Source organism: Patagioenas fasciata, chromosome 22 (assembly GCF_037038585.1).
Source record: "Patagioenas fasciata isolate bPatFas1 chromosome 22, bPatFas1.hap1, whole genome shotgun sequence".
Classification (NCBI taxonomy): Eukaryota; Metazoa; Chordata; class Aves; order Columbiformes; family Columbidae; genus Patagioenas; species Patagioenas fasciata.
The window spans coordinates 5,145,620-5,170,474 of NC_092541.1; the positions used below are offsets into that span (position 1 = coordinate 5,145,620).

The 24,855-nt window shown below is 48.8% G+C and overlaps 2 protein-coding genes across 2 annotated transcripts; one reads left to right on the forward strand and one right to left on the reverse strand.

The window, feature by feature from the left end:
- Positions 1-3,363: 3,363 nt before the first annotated feature.
- Positions 3,364-7,497, reverse strand: LOC136111879 (feather keratin 1-like). Its single transcript, XM_071818105.1, has 3 exons — positions 7,467-7,497; positions 4,072-4,169; positions 3,364-3,693 (listed from the first exon to the last, which is right to left on the reverse strand). The coding sequence occupies exons 1-3, from the start codon at positions 7,495-7,497 to the stop codon at positions 3,364-3,366; spliced, it is 459 nt and encodes a 152-aa protein (XP_071674206.1).
- Positions 7,498-9,267: 1,770 nt separating this feature from the next.
- LOC136111913 (feather beta keratin-like) lies at positions 9,268-10,080 on the forward strand. The gene is made up of 2 exons (XM_065856350.2): positions 9,268-9,340; positions 9,770-10,080. The coding sequence occupies exon 2, from the start codon at positions 9,772-9,774 to the stop codon at positions 10,078-10,080; it is 309 nt and encodes a 102-aa protein (XP_065712422.2). The 5' UTR covers positions 9,268-9,340; positions 9,770-9,771.
- The last annotated feature ends 14,775 nt before the right edge of the window (positions 10,081-24,855 follow it).

Genomic DNA, 24,855 nt, shown 5'->3' on the forward strand with positions numbered 1-24,855 from the left:
TAATATCCAATCTAAACCTCACCTGGGGAAACTTGAGGCCATATCTTCTTGTCCTATTACTTGCTGCTTAGGAGAGGAGAGCAACCACCTCCATGCTACAATCTCCTTTCAGGCAGTTCAGAGATCAGAAGGTCTCCCCTCAGCTCCTGTTCTCCAGCTGAACCCCCCAGGTCCCTCAGCTGCTCCCATCACACTTGTGTTCCAGCTTCTTCCCCAGCTCCATTCCCTTCTCTGAACTCAGTTCAGCACCTCAATGCCTTTCTTGGCGTGAAGGCCCCAAACTGACCTGAGGATTTGAAATGTGGCCTCACCAGTGCTGAGTATAGATGAAAGGTCACTGTCATGGTCCTGCTGGCCACACTAATGCTTCTATAAGCCAGGATACTGGTTATCTTCTTGATCACCTGGACACACAGTGGCCAGCTGTTTTCCAACACCCTAAGGTCTTTTTCTGCCAGCCATCTTTCCAGTCACTGTTTCCCAGGACTGTAGCATTGCATGAGGTTGCTGCAGGACCCAGCACTAGGACTTGTTGAACCTTGTATAAATGACCTCAGTCCAGCAATCCAGATGGTCCAGATTCCTCTGTAGAACTTTTCTACCCTCAAGCAGATTAACAGTCCCACCCAACTTGGTGTCATCTGCAAACCTGCTGAGGTTGCACTCAGTCCCCTCATCCCTATAACGGATAAAGGTATTAAACAGAACTAGCCCAAATACAGAGGCCTGGGGAACAACAGTCATGACAGGCCACCAAAACTCTCTTGACCTGGTCAACCAGACAGTTTTTTACTCAGTGAAGACTGCATGTATCCAAGCCATGAGTAGCCCACTTCTCCAGGAAAATGCTGTGGCAAAGAAGTGTCATAGGCTTTACTGAAGCCCAGCTGAACAACATCCACAACCTTCTCCTCTTCTGCTAAGTGGAAGTCGGGTTGTAGAAGGAGATCAGGCTAGTCAGGCATGACCCGCCTTTCATAAACCCATGCTGACTGGGCCTGACCACTCAGTTGTCCTGTACATGCTATGTCATGGAACTCAGGATGATCTACTGCCATCCTTCCCTGCCACTGAGGTCAGACAGACAGGCCTGTTGTTCCATGGATTCTCCTTCTGCCCTTGTTGTAAATGCGTTTTTCTTGCATTAGAGCCCCAAACTCAACACAATGTTCTAGATGTCGCCAGGTGAGTGTCAGCAGAGTGTCATCATCATCCCCACCGATCTCCTGGCTATGGTTCTGCTGATATAGCCCAAGATGTTGATGAGAGTCCTTAGTGTCTGGGAACAGTGCTAGGAGTCTTACCCTCACACTTGACAGGACATACCTCCAGATGCCTGAATTGATTGTGTCTTTTCTCCTGTTAACTTCCCAGTCCCTGAGAAGGGATCTCAGCTGTTGGGTTTCCTTACCTTCCAGTTCCTAACTGTTGGCCTTACTCTTCCTGCAGGCTTCCCAGTTTCCTGATCAGACTCTTCCTCGTTCTCACTCCTTTAGGAATCAATGATAAGGAGCCGTTCACCTCCTTTTCCACTAATTCTTTTTGACTACTGGGGAGATTACTGCAGGTGGTGTTTGGGTCACTGTCTCATCAATGGTGATCTCACATGTGGTTTTGATCTTTGCCTCAACTATCATGTTCTCAGATGTAGTTCAGATGCCTGGCTCAAACATGCATTCTGTGATGACTTTACCATGGTCTTTTGACAGTACTGAATAGTGGCTCAACAGATACAGGTCAAGACCCAGCAGAGTGGAAAAGCTGTCACCCAGGGACTGGCCAACTCAGGACATGTTTCACTGTTGCAACACACAAAAGTTTTCTCCTCTGATGCCAGCATGACACCAGACTCCACAAACCTCACATTAAGCAAATAGTCTTAATTAATAGAAGTAAACATGTCACGTAACGGTGAGCAAGGACCTCGGGGGCCTGCACAACAAAACACGACACACCAGTCCCGCTGGGAAGAAGGAGGTGAATTCCCTCATCCTCTCCACTAGACAGCTCCCCCAGTACTGTAAGGGCCCCAATACCAGGACAAAGCACAGAGTACTTGGTCCTATGAACATGTTCCCAACCTTAGCGAAATGAAAAGATAAGCAGTGCAGCGAGTACACTCCCTACGCTGCACAGAGGCCTGTCAATTAGTAACTGCTACAGCTATAGCCTGCTCAATTCAAAACTGCATTGTCTCAAGCCCCATGTTAAGCACCAAAAAGACTGGGGTGAGTTGACCTTGTCTGGTCACCAGATGTCCACCGAGACGCTCAATCACACCCACCTCCTCAGCAAGACAGGGAGAAAAGAAGGTTACAGAGTTGTAGGTTGAGATATACGCAGTTCAAGCAAGAAATGCAGAGGCCATGTGCAGAGGCAAAACAAAGCAAAAAGATTTCTTCTCTGCTTTCCATCAGGAGGTGATTTTCAGCCAATTCCTGCAAAGCAGAGCCACTGTACTTGTAGTGGATGCTTTGGAAAACGAATGGGTATATATTGAATGGCCCTTCCACATCCTCCTTATTTGTCTTATATTTCTTGCCGAGTACAATGTCGTGTGGTATGGAATGTCCCTTTGGTCACTCTGAGTCAGCTGTACTGCAGATGTCCTAACTATGTCCCCTCCCAGGCTCTTGACTAACCCCACCCTACCAGCCTTTGGGAGTGTGGTTGGAGAGACAGCCTTGCTGCAAAAGCTTTGCTCAGCAAAAGTCAAAACGCAGATGTGCTGTCATCAGAACCGTTCTAGATACAAGTACAAAGCATAGCACTCTGAAGGCTGTTATGGGGAAAGATAATTCCACCCCAGTCAGACCCAACAAAATGTTTTAACAACCACTGCACAACCATCCTGAAGACAACCTTCCCAGAATAGTGTGTGAATGACATCTTTCTCCCTGGGCACCTTGGGAAAGCATCTGGAGGGGAAAGGATGCAACAGAGACATGGTCTGGGATGCAGCAGAACTTTAATGAGGCAGAAGAGGGAAACAGGTTGTTCTCAGTGGAGATCTTGGAGCAGGGAGCACCAACTCAGGAACCTATATGCTATACCTGTAGAAGAGATTCAATGAGATGCCCGTCTTCCTGTCTTACAGTTGCGAGAGGACCATCAGGTCCTCCATAGGCTTTCCTTCTGAGGCTCACAGTCCAGGGGAGCACAAGAGAACAAGGACACAAGAGGAGCAAGAGACAAAGGAGGCATAGCACTGTACTTTCTGAGACCCCAGACTGGCCTCATCCTTTTGCAAGGGGTGCTGAGGTTGCTCAAGCCCTCTGAAAGCAACAACCCGATGCTCTTTCCCCAGTCCAGTACCATCTGGTGGGTTTTTGGGGGCCTTCCCCAGGGCCATCACCAGCAGCTTTAGCAGGGGAAACGCCTCCTCGTGCCGCAGATGCCGCTGCCCAAGCCAGAGAGACCAAAACCCCCGGAGTTGATGGGCACTCCCTGAGAGCTGAGGATGCTGCCAACGGCAGCAGAGGTGGAGGATCCCACGGCGGTGTTCTGCGGGAAGGAGCTGAGGATGGGGCCGGGCAGGGTCACCACCACGGGGGAGGGCTGGATGACAACTCTGGAGTCCTGGCACTGCTGGACACAGGGCTCATTGCAGCTGTTGGCCAGTGGGGTTGGGCCGCAGGGCTGGCAGGGCAGGCACGGGTTGTAGCAGGACATGTCTTGTGGCTGGAGCTGCACCTGGGAGAGAGGGCAGGGGGAAGAGGAGCAGGGGAGATGGGTGAGGAGCAGCCTGTCTCTGCACTACAAGGGAGCCAACCGAAGCCAAGATGGAGGTGAGAACTGGAGGCTGTGTAGGGCAGCCCACAGGTTTCTCCTTCCTTTCAGCCCAGAATTCACCTTCCAGGAGAAATCAGTCCCACGCATATCCCCACATAGCTCATAGCTTAATTCAGCAAAGCCCCAGCCTCTTCATGCAACAGTGTCTGACCCCTTCCCTCTCCAAGATTAGTAGCCCCATGGCCCAGCATAAGACAAAGTGGCCAGAATGCATTGAGAGAACTTGAAGAAGAAGAAGAAGAGGGGGAGGAAGGACAGGAAAAAAGGCCTCAGACTCACCTTGTTCCAAAGGAGATGGAAGCGAGAGTAGTGGATGAGAGAGTGAGGAGACGGACCTGCTTTTATACTGCTCCTGCACTGCCCCAGGCCCACAGTCACTGCATGTGGGCAGTAATTTTCCAACAGAGTCACCTCCAAAGCAAAATATCCTACCTAATTGAACTGGTTGGGTTTTGGTTTTGTCAATGCTGTTGTTTAATTTCCTCATTTCTGGCATTACCATTAGACCTTGGAATCTCCTTTGAGGTATCAAGATGAAAGACGCACTGATTTCCCTGCTATAGACACATCAGGCGAGGCAGAAGATTGCTCCAAGTACTGGAGGGTCTATGCAGGCAGGGGGGCATGGGTCTAGGGAAATCTGATCAGGTTTGTTTCCACACCTTGTGCAGGAAGGTGCTCATATCCTCCCCGCAATGCATTCCTCTCCTGCCTGTGTCAGTGTGTTTGGGAAAGTTGTTCCCTCTCAATGTAACCTCTGGGGTTTCTCAACCAATGGCATCCATAGACTTACAGAAGGAGAATATTGCCCTGTGTTTCCTGAAGAATCCCTGTGGAGTCTGGTTGTTTTTCACTACATGAGGGTGTGTTGGGGCTTGGAAGAGTTCCTAGTTCCTCCTACTATCTTTACACTGTGATGGACTTTGACCATGTTCTTTTGACTCTGACAATCATAGACAATGTTTCAAAACACACTGACTGTCCTGTGAACCCCTGAACTGTGGCAATGCCATGTGGTCATGCTGACGGCACTGGTCATTGGAGCTGCCTGCAGCTGTGCGCTGAGGTACAGGCAAGTGCTTTGAGATTGCTTTCCTGGGACTGGGATGGAGCAGCCCTGGCCTTAGGGGAATTATCCCTGTGTGGGACACAGGCCTGCAGACAGCACGCATTCCTGGCTTGGTCTCACACCAAAAACATGACACACAGTCAAGCCAAAATTAAGAATGTGACTCACCATGGGTAGGGAGAGTCTGTCCCAGAAAGCTTGTCTGATGAAGAAACTCTCTTGGCCTCCTGGGATGTGTCCCAGCTGCCTCCATGTCTACAGGGCAGGGAAGTGCATCACCTCTTTGATGTAGTCTGAAAGGTGGTTTTGTACCCTGGGCCCTTCTGAGCACATAACAGAATCACAAGATCCTTGACGTTGGAAGGGACTTGAGGAGATTGCCTAGTCCAACCAGCCCTGCTCGAAACACAGTCAGCTTTTGAAGGATGCTCAGGGCCAAGTTCTGTCAAGGTCTAAATACCTGCAAAGCTGTAGAAGTCACAACCTCGCTGTGACAACCCCAGATGGTGTTCGACAACACTCACACTAACAAACTATTTTCTGGCTTTTCTGTAGATCTTCCCATGTTTCAGTAGTGCCTATTACTTCTTGTTCCTTCACTGGATATGAACTGGGAGTGTTTGGTTCTATGTTTTTGACTCTGTCCCATCAGCTCTTTTACCCATTGCTAGGAAGTGTGTCCTGGGGACTTACATCTTCCAGGGTGAACAACCCCAGCTCCTGCAGCCCCTCCTGCCTCTGGGGCTCCAGTCACTTCATGGACTCTCCGGCTTCTTGTTGGACTTGCACCAGTATGGCTTTGCATCTGTCGTACTGAGGAGACATGAACAGGACACTCGTCATGGCAGCCATGGTCTCAGCAGTGCTGAAGCATGAAAAACAATCATCTTCGGAAGCTCAACAAATGGGTCAATGTGAAACTCATGAGATTGAATAAGGCCCAGGGCAAGGTTCTGCAAGCAGGGTGGGCCAGCCCCTGGTATCAATGCAGGCTGGGGGACCAAGGGATTCATTGTAGCCCTGTGGAGAAGGAATTGGGGGTATGGGTAGGTGAAAACATGACCCAACAAGTGTGTGCTTGCAACCCCAAAAATCAACCATAACCAGGGCTGAAAAGAAAGAAGTGTGGCCAGAGAAAGGTGATTCTGCCCTTCTAGTCTGCTTTGCTGAGGCCCACCTGCAGTGCTGCATCCAGCTCTAGAATCCACCGTACAAGTAAGACATGGATCTGTTGGAGTAGGTCCAGAAAAGGGCAACAAAAATGATAAGACGGATGAAACATCTCTCCTATGAGGAAATGCTGAGTGTGATGGGGTTGCTCAGACTGGAGAAGAGAAGGCTCTGGAGAGAACTTACTACAACCCGTCAATACTTAAAGGGGGTGTATGGGGATATAGCAGAAGATTTGGCGAGGAGGTTAGTTAAATGTAAATACGCTCAAGTGACTTGCACCTGTCTGTAGAAAAAGCACACACATCACACTAATTGTCTTACTGACCTTGTGTGCTTGATGAGTAGAAGCTCTGTGTTAGATAACACAGGTCTGGGAGAAACTCTGGGCACCTTATCACTGTGTCTGAGATTCCTGCTTTGTTGTGAGAAAGAGCGGGAGGCTGCGCCTGCCTGAAACCTTGAAATACAGGCGAGCTCAGCAGGCCCAGCGATCTTCCAGCAGGGCTGAACTGACCAGCGCCCGCGTCCCCGTTTGTGTCACCTCTGCCTGGGAGCTTAGGTGTGGCTTCGGAGATCCCCCAGTAGAGAGGTAACTAAAATAAAACTTGCTCTTTGCAAATGCATCCGTGGCCTCTGGCTCTTCTTGCGATGTGCCTGCGTATGTGCACACAGGGGGTTTAAAAGAAAGACGGGGACAGACATTTTAGTAGGGTCTGTTGTGACAGGACAGGGGGTGATGGTGTTAAACTAAAAGAGAATAGATTCAGACTAGATATAAGGATGAAACTTTTTTAGATGAGGATGGTCATACACTGGCCCAGGTTGCCCAGAGAGGTGGTAGGTGACCCATCCCTGCAAGGGGGTGTCAGTTTGGATGGGGCTCTCAAAAACCTGATCTAGTTGAAGATGTTCCTGCTCATTGCAGGAGGGGTTGGACTAGATGAGTTTTAAATGTCTCTTCCAATCCAAACTGTTCTATGATTCTATGCTTCTAACTTTCGTGATTGGATAGCAACCTTCTTCCTGGATGCTATTGGACGTGATTTCTGTAAGGGTGCAGGCTGCCTGACAGGGTCCTCTAGGACCTACATCTCCTGCTGCAAAGCTGTTTTGAAGCACACTCACCCCAGCCTTTAGTGGAGCAGGAGGTTTTTAACTCCTCCACTGCAGGACTTTGCATAAAGGCACTAGACACTATTGGTTCCAGTCTGGACATTTGTAATGCACCAGAAGAGAGTGGCCACCAGATGGAATTCATGCCACTCATCGTAATCTTTGGAGACCAGCAGCCATGCCAGATTTCAGTCCCCTGCACTCTCCTCTTCTCCACCCTCTGTTTTGTCAGTTGGTCTGTAAGGATTGTTACAGCAGACAGTGTCAAAAGCCTTGGTTACATGAGATTAACAACATCTGCTGCACTTACCTCACTCACTGGAGCCAGGCACATCATCAAAGAAGGCCATGAGGTTGGTCAGGCCTGCTTTCCCCTCCATAAATCCCTGCTGACCACTCACAAACACCCTGTCCTTTCATCATGGGAAAGGACTTCTAGGATCAACCATCTTTGCAGAGACTGAGGTGTTACTGACCTGTCATTCCCCATCTCCTCCTTTGTGCCCTTCCTGAAGAGAGGAGGCCCATGGACCTTCTCCAGCCCCTCAGATGCATTGCCTGACTGCCAAGACTTCCAAACGGAGTTGAGAGCAGCCTTGCAGTGACATCAGCCAGTAGCCCTGTGTCATAGTTTAACCTGAGCAAGCAATTCAAAACCACGAAAGCCACTTGCTCACTCTCTTATATCTACCCCTAAACAGGGGAAATAAGTGGAAGGGGAGAAACTCATGGACTGAGATAAACACAGTTTAATAAAACAACGAAATAATTCTAATATACCACTACCAGTACTAATATGTATAAAATGGAAAATAGAATATAAAAGATAGACAATGCAATGCCTCATGAACTCTGCATGTGCTGAGCAGCCAGTCCCAGGAAGAGAGAGTGCACCCTGGTCCTGAACAACCTGTAGCTGAGAGAACAGAGAAAAAGGCAGAAAAGCCCAGAGGCCACTGCAAAAATGGCAGGATGGCAAAAGGCTGGACTAAAAGAACTTCCAGACAGAACTACAATGAAATGCAGCAGAAAACAAAACAGGTCTCCATCTCTGTCTCCATCCTCCACCAACCAGAAAAATCCTGACTCACCTTAAATGTGAAGCATGACTCTAATGGAATGGAATATTCTAATTGATCAATCTGGATGTAAGTCAAGGTCTGCCCCTTCTATGTCCCGCTTCCCAACTGCACCACACCTGTGGGCAGAGAGCTCAGAAAAGTCCTTGGCTTCTATACAACAACAACTAAAAAAATCAACTCTGTCCCAGGGTGTTGTCTTCTTGTTATCAATAGATATCCAAACAATGATTGTGCTAACTATGAAAGAAAAGTTTCTAACTGCATGAGGAAAATTAACTTGCTTTCAGTCAAACCATGACACCCTGGGTACACAGCAACAAGTCATGTGCACTCACGTCAGTCCAACCTGTTTGAATGTTCCCACACCTGATCCTCCTCTATTGTGGGGAAGTTGTTCTTGCTCCAGGCTTTCCAAGGACTCTCAGGAGCCTGATCTTTGGACAACAAATCCTACCAGTCAAGACCAAGGCCAAGAACCTTTGGACTACATCTGCCTTTCCTATAACCACTGTCCCAGGTAAAGCTGCTCTATTCAACCTTCGCACAAGCCTCTCTTTTGCCCCTGACCTACCTAGAAGAAGACCTTCTTCTTGCCCTCCACATGATTTGCCTGATTCAATGCCATGTGGGCTTTGGCTTTTCTAACCCCTCAGACAGCCTGGCAAACATTGTCCCCAGAGCAAAGGGCATCTAGAGGAAGACAACAGAAACTTCTTTTTGCAATGGGAGTTGCAAACAATTGCACTCATTGCCCCAAGCCAACATGCCCTGCCTGCATGGGATCACTCCAAGTGTTGTGGCACATCTTCTCTATGCAGAGACATGATCTTCCCAGGGGTATCATTGGGTGTCTCATCCTGGCACATGAAACAAACTTGTACACCAGATCAGGCATTTTAGAAATGAGGAAACAAAATCGGAGGGTTGATGAAAACGCAAATGCAACTGGTGCCATTAGGTAAGATATTTTGCTTTGGAGGTGAGTCTGTTGGAAAATTACTGCCCATGTGCCCTGACTGTGGGCCTCGGGTGGTGCAGGAGCCACATATATGTGGGTCCTCCTCCTCACTCTCTCATCCACTCCTCTCATCTCCAGCTCCTTGGGACTCCAGCTCCTTCAGACTTGGTGAGTCTGAAGACTTTTCTCCTCCTCCTCCTCCTCCTCCTCCTCCTCCTCCTCCTCCTATATCTCCAGAGTATCTTAGCTCATACCTGGCCGTTTGTGCTATGCTGGATTTGGGAACTGCTTGTTGCTGGAGAGGGAAAGGCGCAGACAGCGTGGCATTGACACAGATAGGCTTTGATAGGTGTCTCCTGAGATATGGGCTAGTAAGGGAACTTCCAGGGTTTGATCAGTACTAACATGGTTCTTTCGGGCTAAAAGGAAGGGGAAGCCTGTAGACCTCCCTACACAGCCTCCAGCTCTGTTCTCCAGATTCTAACTTACATCATTCTTCATGGGGTGACATATTGCTCGTTATCCACTGCTTCTGCTCCTCTTCCCCCTGTCCTCTCTCCCAGGTGCAACTCCAGCCACAAGACATGTCCTGCTACAACCCGTGCCTGCCCTGCCAGCCCTGTGGCCCAACCCCACTGGCCAACAGCTGCAATGAGCCCTGTGTCCAGCAGTGTCAGGACTCCAGAGTTGTCCTCGAGCCCCCAGCTGTGGTGGTGACCCTGCCTGGCCCCATCCTCAGCTCCTTCCCGCAGAACACCGCCGTGGGATCCTCCACCTCTGCTGCTGTTGGCAGCATCCTCAGCTCTCAGGGAGTGCCCATCAACTCCGGGGGCTTTGGTCTCTCTGGCTTGGGCAACGGCTACTGTGGCACGAGGAGGCGTTTCCCCTGCTAAAGCTGTTGTAGACGACCCTGAGGAAGGCCCACAGTGATCCACAAGATTGTACTGGACTGGAGAGGGAGCATGGGGTTGTTGCTTTCAGAGGGGCTGTGCAATCTCAGCACCACTTGCAAAAGGACGGGGCCAACCTCTCAGAAAGCATGGCCTATGCCGCCTTTCCCCATTTCCAGTGTCCCCGCTTCCTCTTGTATTCTTTTTCTCTTGTGCTCCCCTGGACTGTGAACCTCAGAAGGAAAGTCTATGGAGGACCTGATGGTTCTCTCACAACTGTAAGACAGGAAGATGGACACCTTGTTGAATCTCTTCTACAGGCATGGGGCATAGGTTCCTGTCTGAGTTGGTGCTCCCTGCTCCAAGATCTCCACTGAGAACAACCTGTTTTCCTCTTCTGCATTAAAGTTGTGCTGCATCCCAGACCATGTCTCTATTGCATCCTTTCCCCTGCAGATGCTTTCCCAAGGTGCCCAGGGAGAAAGATGTCATTCACACACTATTCTGGGAAGTTTGTCTTCAGGATGGTTGTGCAGTGGTTGTTAAAACATTTTGTTGGGTCTGACTGGGGTGGAATTATCTTTCCCCATAAGACCCTTCAGAGTACCATGCTTTGCACTTGTATCTAGAACGGTTCTGATGACAGCACATCTGCGTTTTGGCTTTTGCTGAGCAAAGCTTTTGCAGCAAGGCTGTCTCTCCAACCACACTCCCAAAGGCTGGTAGGGTGGGGTTAGTCAAGAGCCTGGGAGGGGACATAGTTAGGACATCTGCAGTACAGCTGACTCAGAGTGACCAAAGGGACATTCCATACCATATGACATTGTGCCCTGAAAGAAACGTAAGAGAAATAATGAAGAGGCGGAAAGATCATTCAATATTTATCCATTCATTCTCCAAAGCAACCACTACGTGTATTCTGGCTCTGCTTTGCAGGAATTGGCTGAAAATCATCTCCTGATGGAAAGCAGAGAAGAAGTCTTTTTGCTTTGCTTTGTCTCTGCACATGGCCTCTGCATTTCTTGCTTGAACTGCGTATATCTCAACCTACAACTCTAATCTTCTTTTCTCCCTGTCTTGCTGAGGAGGTGGATGTGATAGAGCATCTCAGTGGATATCTGGTGATCAGACAATGTCACCTCACCCCAATCATTTTGGTGCTTAACATGGGGCTTGAGACAATGGCAGTTTTGAATTGAACATGCTATATCTGTACCAGTTACGAATTTACAGGCTCCCGTGCAGCACAGGCAGTTTGCTCATTGAACTGCTTATCTCTTGATTTTGATAATGGTGGGAACATGTTAATAGAACTAAACGCTCTGTGCTTTGTCTTGGGATTGGGGCCCTTACAGTGCTGGGTATCTGTCTGGTGGAGAGGATGAGGGAATTCACCTTCCTCTTCCCAGCCGCACTGATGTGGGAGTGTTTTGTTATGCAGGCCCCTGAGGACCTTGCTCACTCTTAAGTGAGTTAATTACTACTGTTAATTAATACTATTTGTTAATGGGAGGTTTGTGGAGTCTTGGTGTCATGCTGGCGTCAGAGGAGAAAGCTTTAGTGTGAGGCAACAGCGAAACCTGCCCTGAGTTGGCTGGTCCCTGGGTGACTGCACCTTGAAAACCAGCTCCTTTTAGCACTGTACTCTGGTTTGAGCTGTGCCTGTCCAGCCACAATTCAATACTGTCAAATGACCATGGTAAACACAGGAACCCAAATTGCCTCTGAGAATTCCATGTTTGGGCCGGGCATCTAAACTACATCTGAGAACACAGAGGTTGAGGCAGCTGCCAAAACCACATATGAGGAAAGATAAGGACCCAAACACTACCTACAGTTATCACCCCAGTAGTGGAAAAGAAATAATGGACAAGGAGGTGAACGAGTCCTTATCATTGATAAGCAAAGGTGTGAGGAGCAGGGAGAGTCTGATAGGTAAGTCAGCTCCTCAGCAAAGAAATAGGAAGAACAAGTGAGAGATATCACTGAAGAGACAGAGTCTCTGACCTCAAGTGATCTTTGAGATGTGTGTAAAGGTTACAGGTAGATGGCAGGTAGGTGGATTACTGCCTGGCAACACATGTGGGGATAGCAGGGTGAACAGTCAGTAACTGGAAGGCAAAGAAGCCAAACAACCAAGACCCCTTCCTAGGGACCAGGGACTTAACAGCGGAATTGGAAAAGAAGCAATGAATTGTAGTCTCTGGACGTGTGTCCTTTCACACGTCCAGTTCCTGAGAGGCATCCAGTTCCTGAGAGAATTAGCAGTGCCGCAAGACATTTATGTTGACCTCAATTACAACGTGGTCTGCTAAGGTCTGGAGAATGCTCTGTGTATACGGACCGTATGAAAAAGCTATTCCAAAGAGCACTAGTGTCATAATCTAAGAGCTTGGCAACAACATATTGCCCAGATTTGGATACACCAGCTGCAGAGAGAGCATCTTCCTGGTCTGAAATTGTGAAGAAATTATCTCTCTCTGCTTGTCCCCACAGACCAGCACTATGGGTGTGTGTGATGTCCCATGGAGCCAGTCTGAGGGGACATGTGGGTACTGATGATTGTGCTTGAGGAGGCTGTGGAGGCTCTGTGAGAGCAGCAGTTCCACCAGTTCCTACAATATGGCCAGGGTGGAGAGGAAGAGATGGGAGAGGAGGGACAGGGCAGCAATTCTTACCCTGGCTGCTACTGTGCTGAGGGAGGAGGCTCAAGCAGAAAATGGCCTCAGAAGGGTTTACCCTAATTGACAGAAGAGCTGCACTAGGCCATGTAACATCATGCTCAGCAAGAAATCTGTGCCCTGTCTTTCCAAAGTAGTGTTTTTCTAGAGAATGGGTGGGCATCATTCTGCTGGTGCAAGGTGGTTGGTGATTACTTATGTATGACTTGCTTCTCTAGCCGCATTTTCTTTCTTAAACTGTTCTTTTCTTGATCCAAGGGTATTTTGCTCTCTTTGGATTCCAAGTCTTGCTCTGTCCCACTCGGACAGTGGAATGAGTGTGAAGGACCAGTGGTTGGTAAGTACTGGCTGGGGTCAACACACCAAACAGACCAACAGGCAGTGAATATCCTCCTCATCTTGGTCCTTCCCTGTCTGTGTCCAGGGCTTCCTGGGAAAGTTTCTGGAGAGCGGGAGACAGAGATACTAAAGGCAGGAAGAGAAGTAGCAGGCGTGGGTTGAGTGTCTCAAAGATCTCTCCAGGATCTTTCTAAAGCAGCGTGGAGACCAACAGCAAAGGCTATTATCTCAAGACCTGGGGTGCACAGATCGTACGACCTTCTAGTTGGTGCAGAGATGCCCTCTGCAACCTTTTTTTACTTTACTCAGAGCATTCAGGACAGCTCCTGCACACTGCCTGTCTTCTTGCCTGGGAACCTGAGCTCCTCCTCCTCATTGCTGGCCCTGTACCCACTGGGACAAGGCACAAAAATGCTGTCCTGGACAATAGGATCAGAGCTTCATCAAGTTGGAAAGGACCTCCAGAGGTCATTGGGCCCAAGCCATTGCTCCGTGCTCAATCAGCCGTGAGTGTCCAAGAAGGGTGACTGGACAATGTCCCCAGGAAACCTCTTTCATTGCTTGACACTCCTTGCACTCCTACCAGGTACAAACCTCTCATGTTTGAATGTAAGCCCATTGTCTCTAGTCCTCCTACCATGCACTGCCATAGTGTTGAACCTGGATCTGCAGGACCTCAACATAGCTACTACTAAGCGGCTCTCTGTTCTCCCACCAAATATTGTCTTCATGCTCAGCAAGCCTCGTGCCCTCAGCCACGGCTCCCCACACAAGTGCTTCTGTTCCTCACCATCCAGGAACATCTTCTGCTGAACACACTCCACTTGGTCAAGGTGTTTCTTGCATCGCGTCTTTCTTGCATTACATCAGTGTTGTAGGTGCTTCAAGGTGAGTACTCAGAAGAGTGGGATAGTCACTACCCTGTATCTCCCATCTGAGATCCTGGTCACCTTGGCCAGGATGCTGATGAGTGTCCTTGGTGCCCAGGAGCAGTGCTGGAGTCACACCCGTTTTGCTGGTGTTACTGCAAAAGCACCGTTCCCTGGCCCTGCTGTTGGGCTGCTGCTTCTCAGGGCATGAGGGATTCATGGGGAAACAGGGCTGGCTCTATCTGGACATGCATCATCTTGCCCACCTGTGTCCTAGAGCAGCTGAGCAGCTCCTTTCCTCATCTGCAAGCCTCTCTGCAGCCTTTGCTGCTGCTCGCCATGTGGCTTTGGTGACATTCTGGATAGCCTGTAGAGACACTCAGCTTGCACCCACTGCCTCTTCTCCTGCCAGTGCCTCTCCCTGCTCCCTCCCTCCAGAAACATTCCCAGGAAGCTCTGGGCACAGAACGGGAAGAAGCAAGATGAGGATGACATGCACTCCATGTTGGTCTGTGTGGTGTGTGGAACCTGATCAGCACTAAACACCCCCACATTGATCTCTTGATCTACTGTCCCAAAGGTATGGGAGGAGATATGGAACAGCAAGAGAGGAAAATACTCTTGGGTCAAGATCAAGAATCTCTAAAAGGGGAAGGAAAAAATGGGAAAAAATAACAGGAATAACAAGTGATGCAAATGCAACCAGCCACCACCTTGCAGCATCAGATCAATGCCCGACCACCACCTGAAGAACAGTTACTTTGAAAAGACTGATCAACAGTCTACCACGAAATCGTCATGGTTTCAACAACCATTGCTTAACGATCCCGAACAACCCCTTCCCACAATCACCCTGAGGAACACTTCTCTCAGTGGGCATCTTTGGACAGTCTCATTCGTGAAAATGATGATACAGAGACTGGGGTTGGGATGCAAAAGAACATTAATGAGACCAAAAAATTGACTTATCTCCAACATTACACCACACTCCACAAACCCCACATTAACCCAATAGTGTTAGTTAATAACAGTGAACACCTCACGTAAGGGTGAGCAAGGATCTTGGGGGTGTACACAAAAAACCACGCCACATGAGTCCCTCTGGGAAGGGGGAGGTGAATTCCCTCATCCTCTTTACAAGACAGCTCCCCCAGCACTGTAAGGGCCCCAATACCAGGAGAAAGCACAGAGCATTTGGTTCTATTAACATGTTCCCAACCTTAGCAAAATCCAGAGATACACAATGCAGCAGCAAACAGCGTGTGCTACACAGAGGCCTGTCAATTAGCATCTGTTACAGCTAATGCCTACTCAAATCAAAGCTGTTGCTGTCTTGAATGCCACGTGAAGCACCAAAAAGTCTGGGGTTAGGTGACCTTCTCTGTTCACCAGATGTCAACCGAGACGCTCCACCACTTTCACCTCCTCAGCAAGATATGGAGAAAATAAGATTACATCCTCATTTGTCTTACATTTCTTGCTGAGCACAATGTCATGTGGTATGGAATGTCCCTTTGATCACTCTGAGTCAGCTGTACTGCAGATGTCCTGCGTATGTCCCCTCCCAGGCTCTTGACTAACCCCACCCTACCAGCCTTTGGAAGTGTGGTTGGAGAGACAGCCTTGCTGCGAAAGCTTTGCTCAGCAAAAGCCAAAACGCAGATGTGCTGTCATCACAACCGTTCTAGATACAAGTGCAAATCACAGCACTCTGAAGGGTCTTATGGGGAAAGATAATTCCACCTCAGTCAGACCCAACAAAATGTTTTAACAACCATTGCACAACCATCCTGAAGACAACCCTCCCAGAATAGTGCGTGACTGACATCTTTCTCCCTGGGCACCTTGGGAAAGCATCTGCAGGGGAAAGGATGCAACAGAGACATGGGCTGTGATGCAGCGGCAAAACTTTATTGATGAAAGAGAGGGAAACAGGTCACTCTGAGTGGAGAACTTGGAGAAGGAAACAAAAGGGACAGACAGGAGTCTCTGACCCAAGTCTGTGGAAGAGATTCAACCAGGTCTCTGCCTGCTTGCCCCACAGATGGAGTAGAGCCAGAAGGTCCTCCCTAGTCTGGCTCTGTGCGGGTTAAATCTCAGGGGAGCACAAGAGAACAAAGATGTCAGAGGGACAGGAGACACTAGACAAGGGGAAAGGCAGCACGGGCCATGCTTTCTGAGAGACCAGGCTGGCCCCGTCCTTTTGCAAGGGGTGCTGGGATTGCTCAGCTCCTCTGAAACAAACAACCCAATTATCCCTCCCCAGTCCAGTATCATCTTGTGTGTCCCTGGTTTCCTTCCGCAGGGCCATCACCAGCAGCTTTAGCAGGGGAAACACCTCCTTGTGCCACAGATGCCACTGCCCAAGCCAGAGAGACCAAAGCCCCCGGAGTTGATGGGCACTCCCTGAGAGCTGAGGATGCTGCCAACAGCGGCGGAGGTGGAGGATCCCACGGCGGTGTTCTGCGGGAAGGAGCTGAGGATGGGGCCGGGCAGGGTCACCACCACGGGGGAGGGCTGGATGATGACTCTGGAGTCCTGGCACTGCTGGACACAGGGCTCATTGCAGCTGTTGGCCAGCGGGGTTGGGCCACAGGACTGGAAGGGCAGGCACTGGTTGTAGCAGGACATGTCTTGTGGCTGGAGCTGCACCTGGGAGGGAGAGAGGGCAGGGGGAAGCAGATTATGAGGGATGGTTGAACAACAGCTTGTCACTCCAGATGATGGAAATCCTCCCTCTCAGCCCAAAAGAGTCCTACAAACAGTAATCAAGTCCTGGTGATCACGTCCTTGTCCATAGCTGACGAGACAACTCAGTGAAGCCCCAACTTCTCATCAAGGTATACCTCTTACTACTTACTTCTCCCATGACAAGCAGCCCCATGAGCCAGCATAAGAAAAAAGAGCAAGTTTGTTCTGAGAAATTCTGGAGAGGATGAAAGTGCAGGAGGAAGAGCAGGAAGAGGAGAACGAGTTTCAGACTCACCTTGTTCCCAAAGAGGTGGAGGTGAGAGGAGTGGATGAGAGAGTGAGGAGAAGGACCCACTTTTATACTGCTCCTGTACTGCCCCAAGCGACCAGTCACTGCACGTGGGCAGTAATTTTCCAGTAGACTCACCCTCACAGCAAAATATCTTACCCAATTGCACTGGTTGCATTTCCTGACACCCTCTCATTTTATTTCCTCATTTCTAACATACAAGGTCTGACATACAAGCTCCTTTCATGTGCCTGGATGAGACACCCAGTGATATTCCTGGCTGGATCATGTCTGTGCGTGGTGAAGATGTGCCCTCAGGGGCTGAGGGGTCCCGTGCAGCCAAGATGTGTTGGCTTGGAGCAGTTCAATTGTTTGCAATTGCCATTGCAGGAAGAGGTTTCTGTTGTCTTTCTCTTGGTGCCCTTTGCTCTGGGGACAACATTTGTCAGGTTCTCTGAGTATGCAGGGTGGGGTTAGGAAAGGCAAAGCCCACCTGATATTGAACCAGGCAAACCATGTGGGGGGCAAAGAGAAGGTCTTCTTCCGGGTAGGTTAGCAGCAAAAGAGAGGTTTGTGCAAAGGCTGAATGGAGCAGCTTTACCTGGGACAGGGGTTATAGGAAAGGTAGAGGTACTCCAAGGGTTCTTGGCCTTGGTCTTGACTGGCAGGATTTGCTGTCTAAAGATCAGGCTCCTGAGAGTCCTTGGAAAGCCTGGAGCAGGAATAAGTTCCCCACAGTAGTGGAGGATCAGGTGTGGGAACACTTAAACAGATTGGACTGACATGAGTGCACCAGGCTGAGCTGGTTTGACTGAAAGTGATTTGATTTTCTTCATGCAGTTAGGAACCTTTCTTTTCTGTAGATATTGTTTATAGCACACAGCCTTGAAGGCACTGTTTTGTCTGAATAAATCCTTCTATTTTCAGCAAAGTGCAGAACAAGCCCTATCTTGCAGATGTCTGTAATGTCTTTGTGTTAACCTTGAAGGCATCATTTTCTCCTCAGTCAATTCCATTCCTCCAAGCAAAGTGTGAACTAGACCTTATCTGACAAATGTTCAGTGTAGTGTGTAGCTGCTTTTGGTAAACAAGAGCAGAACTTTATATACGCAGTTTACTATGTAACATGAAGCAGACAGTATGTGTACACATACGCAGGCACATCATAAGAAGAGCCAGAGGCACGAATGCATTGCAAAGAGCAAGTTTTATTTTAGTTACGTCTCTACTGGTGGATCCCTGAAGCCGCACCTAAGCTCCCAGGCAGAGGTGACACCAGCGGGGACACAGGCGCTCATCAGTTCAGCCCTGCTGGAAGATCACCGGGACCACTGAGCTCGCCTGTATTTCAAGGCTTCAGGCATGTGCAGCCTTCCACTCTTTCTCACAACAAAGCAGGAATCTCAGACACAGTGATAAGGTGGCTGGAGTTTCTCACAGGCCTATGTTGTCTAACACAGAGGTTCTACTCATCAAGCACACAAGGTCAGTAAAACAATTAGTGTGATGTATGTGCTTTTTCTACAGACAGGTGCAACTCACTTGGGCATATTTACATTTAACTAACCTCCTCGCCAAATCTTCTGCTATATCCCCATACATTCCACCCCCTCGCTCATGTGAATTGCTTCTGCTGGGACCAACAAAGCCAGAGTTGTTAATTTGGGCTTGTGAGGTGTAGCACAGAGCAATTTACAGGGGCACACAATAAACATATGCAGAAAAAGGAAAAAACACATTTCTGCAATAATCAGGTGTCCCATTCATCTTGTCAAGGAGTTAAACGAGTCATTCAGCCGGGCATTAGTTCCAAAGATGCAAGATGTCCTCTTCCATGCCGGTTAGTTCATCCTCTGTGGTGAAGCAACACATGACTTCAAAAGCAAAGCAGCATTTGCAGCTACTACCTACTCAGAGAAACAACAATAAGAAACATTAATGTTAAAACCTTTTAGCATAGCACAATTCTGTAACTCAGCTATGGGGGCTGTCACCTTCCAGTAATACACACGCTGCTGCTCCAGTTCCTTCAGTTGGTATCACTGGGTTTAACAACCTGTTGTGGGCTAATTGCCTACACAGACTGGAAAGTCGTGGCCTGCACTTTTTTAGATTGGACTTCAGTTGGATGTTGAGTCTGTGACACCAATAACGTTGTTCCAGTGCTGCCTCCTCTAGATAGAACACCAGTGTTCACTGAAGATACCTGAAATACAAGAACTCAAGAATCTGATATTAGTAAAGGATGTAACATAAGAGGAGAAGTCAGGGTACAAAACCATACAGCATTCTCTGGAGTCATATGAATTTTTACATCTAGATCAATAGGCTGCAGTCCCACTTCACAAGCCATTGGTATGAATAATTTCATTTCCCCGGTAGTTAGTGCTGACACTGTATCCACAGAAGTGTATACATATTGCCACCCCCTAGATGGGGGTACGGGGCAAATATAATCAACCTGACAGGTACTCAAGGCCCACTGACCCCATTTTACCTTTCCCCATGCTCTTAAATGTAGCTGTATACAAGCAGCACAATGATGTGAGCATGTTTTACAAGTATATAACAGCAAAGGGGTTTGATTGTGACCAATGTCCCATGTGTGTGCAGCATAAGCTGATCCATGTCCACAAGCTATATGCACATTTAGAGCTTGAGCATGCAGCTCGGCAGAGGTCATATTATCTGCTTTCTTACTGTTTTGAGACTCAAATGAATCAACTTTATTGTGCTCTGCTATTAACCCTTCACAAGGGGAATCCTCCTCCACAGAAGATGTAGGGATGGAAATTCTCCAATGCCCTAAAAATCCTGAAAAGTCATGTAATTGTTTTATTGCAGCTGGTACAGAAAACTGCTGGACTGTGTGCTGTACTTTATCTGTGTTTCTCTAAGCTGCCTATGCCAAACTATTTCTAAAAATAGTACAGTAGCACAAGGGCCCTGTGTTTTCATCAGAGTAATTGCCCAGCCTTGGTCCTGCAAATGCACCTTCGAAAATTCAGCAGCTACTTCAGTTTCTTGTTGTGACACTGCCATAATCAACAGATTATCAATATCATGGCAATCAGTAACAGTACCTGACCATAGTGCTCTATCAACTACTATGATTTGGTAGCAAACGGAGGGACTGTGTTTGTATCTCTGAGACAATACTCGGCAAGTATATTGCTTTTGTTGCCAGATAAAGGCAAACTGGTCTCGCACTGAGATGGCAGGTGGGGTGGAGGGTGGGTGCAGTGTTGGCGAGGGGGCTAGGGCTGGTTGTCTTTTCTGCATAAGCATCAGCTTTTGCAAGCAGCAAAAAATTTGTGATGATATGATCCCGCTTGTTTCTGATTGTGGGATACCCGCTTGTACGAAATCATTCCACATTAGTGTTCTCATCACCTGTGCTGTAACTCTTCTCAGTTTTGCCAGATTTCCATTATCCACCACCCAAACAGAGGGTCCTGAAATTACAGCCCCAATTCCCCTCAAGGCATTTGCTAGGGTGCCTGCATTACCTGTAGCACTTGTCACTGCTATCCTGTCCGAATCAGATCCCATAATCAATGCATACACCACCCCCATCTGCTGCACTAAATCAATACTTTCCTCCAATGTGCACCAGTTTCCACGGGACAACACAGATTCAACAGGTTCAGCATATGCTGTTAAAACTGCTGCACACAAACATTGATACAGCATAGGTGCAATAATATTTTGCCTGTCCGGACCTCTGACAGTTTGCAGCTGAGCATATTGTTGTTGTATCTGATCATCATAGGCTATAGGGCTTAAGAAATCTTTTTCATCTGCTAATAAATGAATAGACACAGCTCCACTATCCCAAGCTGGCAAAATCTGTGCCGGAATTCCTTCCCCACTCGTTTGCTGAGAGATCTCTGAAAATGTTGTTAACTCCTTCGGAGAGTGAGTATGTGCTATCTGCCCTGCCTCCTCTGCTTGTTCCTGCTGCAGCATCATTTGTGTGGGGGGTTGTGCTCCCACCACTTCCCTGCCATTTAAGTCAGGATCAAATTCAGACTTAGTATTGGAGTCTGAGGATTCACTCCAAATATTTCCATCCCATTCCTTGGGATTCCAAGAGTGTTTTGTGGAAAGAGTACAAACCTGAGAACACAAAAACTTGCTTTTGGCGTATTTTTTCTTCTGTTCCTTAGCAATACATGCTAGCAGCCAGTCTACATTATCTTGCAGCTCACAGCACCGCTCTGCTTGAACAGTAATTACTTCTTGTGCAATCACCTTTGCATCCTGTAAAATCTCAACCTCCTTTTCCAATTCTCTTATTTTACTCTTCAATGCAACAACATCATGATCAAGAGCTCTAAGACCGGTAACAAATAACCATCCCAATCTCCCCGCTAATTTGCGAGAAGAAGTTGATGCCACTCTCCATGGAAGCTTTAGCATAGCTGCTTGAATTACCTGGGGGGTAACCACCACCCCATCATCAAGCTGAGGTCATGCCTCTGACAGAGCGAATTCAGACAGGAGAGCAGGGATGGGAACCCAGCGCTCGGTACTGGATCATCCTGGAATTTGGGGAGTCACCCTCGAGGCCTCCCCTGTCCCCGTTTTTTTTGCAAAGCACAGCATGGCTGGTTCTAGCGACCGCCAACTAACATCAAATGTGTGCGCATACGCAGGCACATCGCAAGAAGAGCCAGAGGCCATGGATGCATTTGCAAAGAGCAAGTTTTATTTTAGTTACGTCTCTCCTGGAGGATCTCTGAAGCCACACCTAAGCTCCCAGGTAGAGGTGACACCAGCGGGGACACAGGCGCTCATCAGTTCAGCCCTGCTGGAAGATCACCGGGACCACTGAGCTCGCCTGTATTTCAAGGCTTCAGGCAGGCGCAGCCTCCCACTCTTTCTCACAACAAAGCAGGAATCTCAGCCTTAGTGATAAGGTGGCTGGAGTTTCTCACAGGCCTATGTTGTCTAACACAGAGGTTCTGCTCATCAAGCACACAAGGTCAGTAAAACAATTAGTGTGATGTATGTACTTTTTCTACAGAAAGGTGCAAGTCACTTCAGCGTATTTACATTTAACCAACCTCCTCGCCAAATCTTCTGCTATATCCCCATATACAGTATATTTAAAATCACACAACCTTACAATTCCAGGTGATTCATTCTAATCAGTAGGCACTTACTTAAGCTAAGTGATTGCTATGAAACTTGAACTGGGCTCATGCAGTGATCTTTGAGCAGTAAAAGATCACCACCATTCAGCCACACTTGCTGAGCAGAGAGAGCTCACGGTAGCTTACCCAGGCTGTCATATTGACAGAATGAAGTTGTTGGCTCCCAGTCAAATCACACACAGTAAGAAAAGTATGGACAAGACTCTTTGCACTCACAACTTATGGGTGTTCAGTGTGATGTTCGCTTCCTTGTAGGTTTCCTAACATGAGTTCTTGGCCTGACTGCAGCTCAGGCCTTTCCCTCCTTTGGAGTCTGTATGAAACTGTTTCTGGTTTGGCTGGGGGAGTGTGGGGGGATGGTGGAAACATCAGAAAATACTTTGTTAGTGTGGTCAAGCACCATCTGGGATTGTCACAGACGGGCTGTGTCTTCTGCATCCTTGTAGGTATTCAGAGCTTGACAAGACTTGGCCCCGAGCATCCCCTAAAGGCTGACTGTGCTTCAAACAGGGTCACATTGACTAGAAGATCTCCTGAAGTCCCTTCCAACCTCAAGGATTCCGTGATTCTGTCATGGTGAACGGATGGGTGATGCACAGCTGCCTCTAAGAGGGAAGAACTGGTTGGGAACATGGGAATCAAGGACAGCCATAGCTATCACACTGAAGAAACTGAGTGTTCAAGACCTGATGACAGGGAGGAAAGTGAGTAGCAGAGTACAGTCCCTGCATTTCAGGTTCACTACCTAGTAGAGGCAGATGGTAGGTAGAAAGACATGAGAGCAGCTGTGAAGTGCAAATCAGCTCAGAAAAGCCAGCAGTATCTTTGGCATTTCTTGGTCCAAGAGCAAGAAAGATCCAGGCAATACTCAGGAAAGGAAGCAGAAACATTAGGGGTGGAAGGGAATGGACAGACAACCCTCATCTTTCTGACCAAAAAGGATGAGTTGTGATGACGAGGTCTCTGAATTCTCAGTAGAGGGAAAGAAAGGTTTGCAGAAAACATCTCCCTTTTGGCTGGGACTCATCCCTCAGTCCCATGCAGTGCGTCTTCTCCTGGGCATTAGGGCTTAAGCACCCATTCTTTCCCATAGGCCAAAGCCTCCTCAGGCTGGAGAAAAACCCAGCACCATCAAGAATGCAAGGAAACTCCCTTAATATCCCCGGTATATAAGAACTCTCAGGATCCTGCAGTGCCGTGTCCCTGAGGATGCCCAGGGAGGGGATGTGCTGAGAAGGGCCCAGGGTACAAAACCAGGTCTCAGACCACATCAAAGAGGTGATGCACTTCTCTGCCCTGCAGACATGGAGGCGGCTAAAACGCATCCCAGGAGGCCAAGGGAGTGTCTTCAGCAGGCAAGCTTCCTGGAATAGACTCTCCCTACCCTTGGCAAGTCACACTCTTTGGATTGGCCATGCCTTAGGCTTTTGTCGTGAGGATAAGCCACAGGTGTGTGCTGTCTGCAGGTCTGTGTTGCAGGCAGGGCTGAATTCCCCTGTGGCCAGGGCAGCTCCATCCCAACCCCAGGAAAATGGTCTCTTTCTCCAAACCTGCCGATGACATTGGTTGAGAACCCCCAGAGACTGCGTGAGAGGGGACAACTTTCCCAAACAAACTAACACGGGCAGTAGAGGGTGGGAGGACATGTGCAACTTCATGCAAAGGGAGTGGGAAACAACCTCATCAGATTTCCCCAGGCCCAAGTCCCCTGCCTGCACAGGTGTCTCCAGCACTCAGGGGGACATATTCTGCCTTTACTGATGTGTTCCTACCTGGGAAATCCTTGCCCCTTTCATGTCAACACTTCAAAGGTCCTTCTGAGGCCTAATGGTCAGGTCAGAAATGAGGAAATTAAATGGCAGCATTGATGAAACAAAATTTAACCTGTGCCATTAGGTAAGGTGTTTTACTTTGGAGGTGAGTCTGTTGGAAAATTACTGCCCACATGCAGTGACTGTGGGCCTGAGGCAGTGCAGTAGCAGTATAAAAGCAGGTCCTTATCCTCACTTTCTCATTCACTTCTCTCGCCTCCCTCTCCTCAGGAACAAGGTGAGTCTGAAGTCTCCTCTCCTCTCCTCTCCTCTCCTCTCCTCTCCTCTCCTCTCCTCTCCTCTCCTCTCCTCTCCTCTCCTCTCCTCTCCTCTCCTCTCCTCTCCTCTCCTCTCCTCTCCTCTCCTCTCCTCTCCTCTCCTCTCCTCTCCTCTCCTCTCCTCTCCTCTCCTCTCCTCTCCTCTCCTCTCCTCTCCTCTCCTCTCCTCTCCTCTCCTCTCCTCTCCTCTCCTCTCCTCTCCTCTCCTCTCCTCTCCTCTCCTCTCCCCTCCCCTCCCCTCCCCTCCCCTCCCCTCCCCTCCCCTCCCCTCCCCTCCCCTCCCCTCTCCTCCCCTCCCCTCCTCTCCCCTCCCCTCTCCTCCCCTCTAGTTTTCTCACCCTATTCCTGCTCCTTTCTCCAGTAGTGGGACATGGGCTGCTAATCTTGGGAGAGGGAAGGGTTGCAGGGAGAGAGCCTGGTGCTTTGCTGAAGTAAGCAAGGGGGTAGGCAGGAGTATTGCTGAGCTCAGTCACTTTTGATGGGGAATGTTTAAGCTGAAGTGAAGGAGAAATACGTGGACCTCTCTACACAGCCTCCAGTCCTAACCTCCATCTTTCCTTGGCTAGGCTTGGCTCTTTTGTGGTGAGGTGACAGACTGCTTCTGTACAATCGCTCATCTTCTGCTTTCCCCTGCCTTTTCTTTCTCCCAGGTGCAGCTCCA

Coding starts and splice junctions, on each gene's coding strand:
- LOC136111879 (XM_071818105.1), bottom strand. CDS start 7,497: ATGGCCTTCTTTGATGATGTGCCTGGCTCCA. Junction 4,170..7,466: donor TGATGATGTGCCTGGCTCCA/GTGAGTGAGGTA, acceptor GCCCACATGCAG/TGACTGTGGGCCTGGGGCAG. Junction 3,694..4,071: donor TCCATCTCCTTTGGAACAAG/GTGAGTCTGAGG, acceptor CCTCTCTCCCAG/GTGCAGCTCCAGCCACAAGA.
- LOC136111913 (XM_065856350.2), top strand. CDS start 9,772: ATGTCCTGCTACAACCCGTGCCTGCCCTGCCAGCCCTGTGGCCCAACC.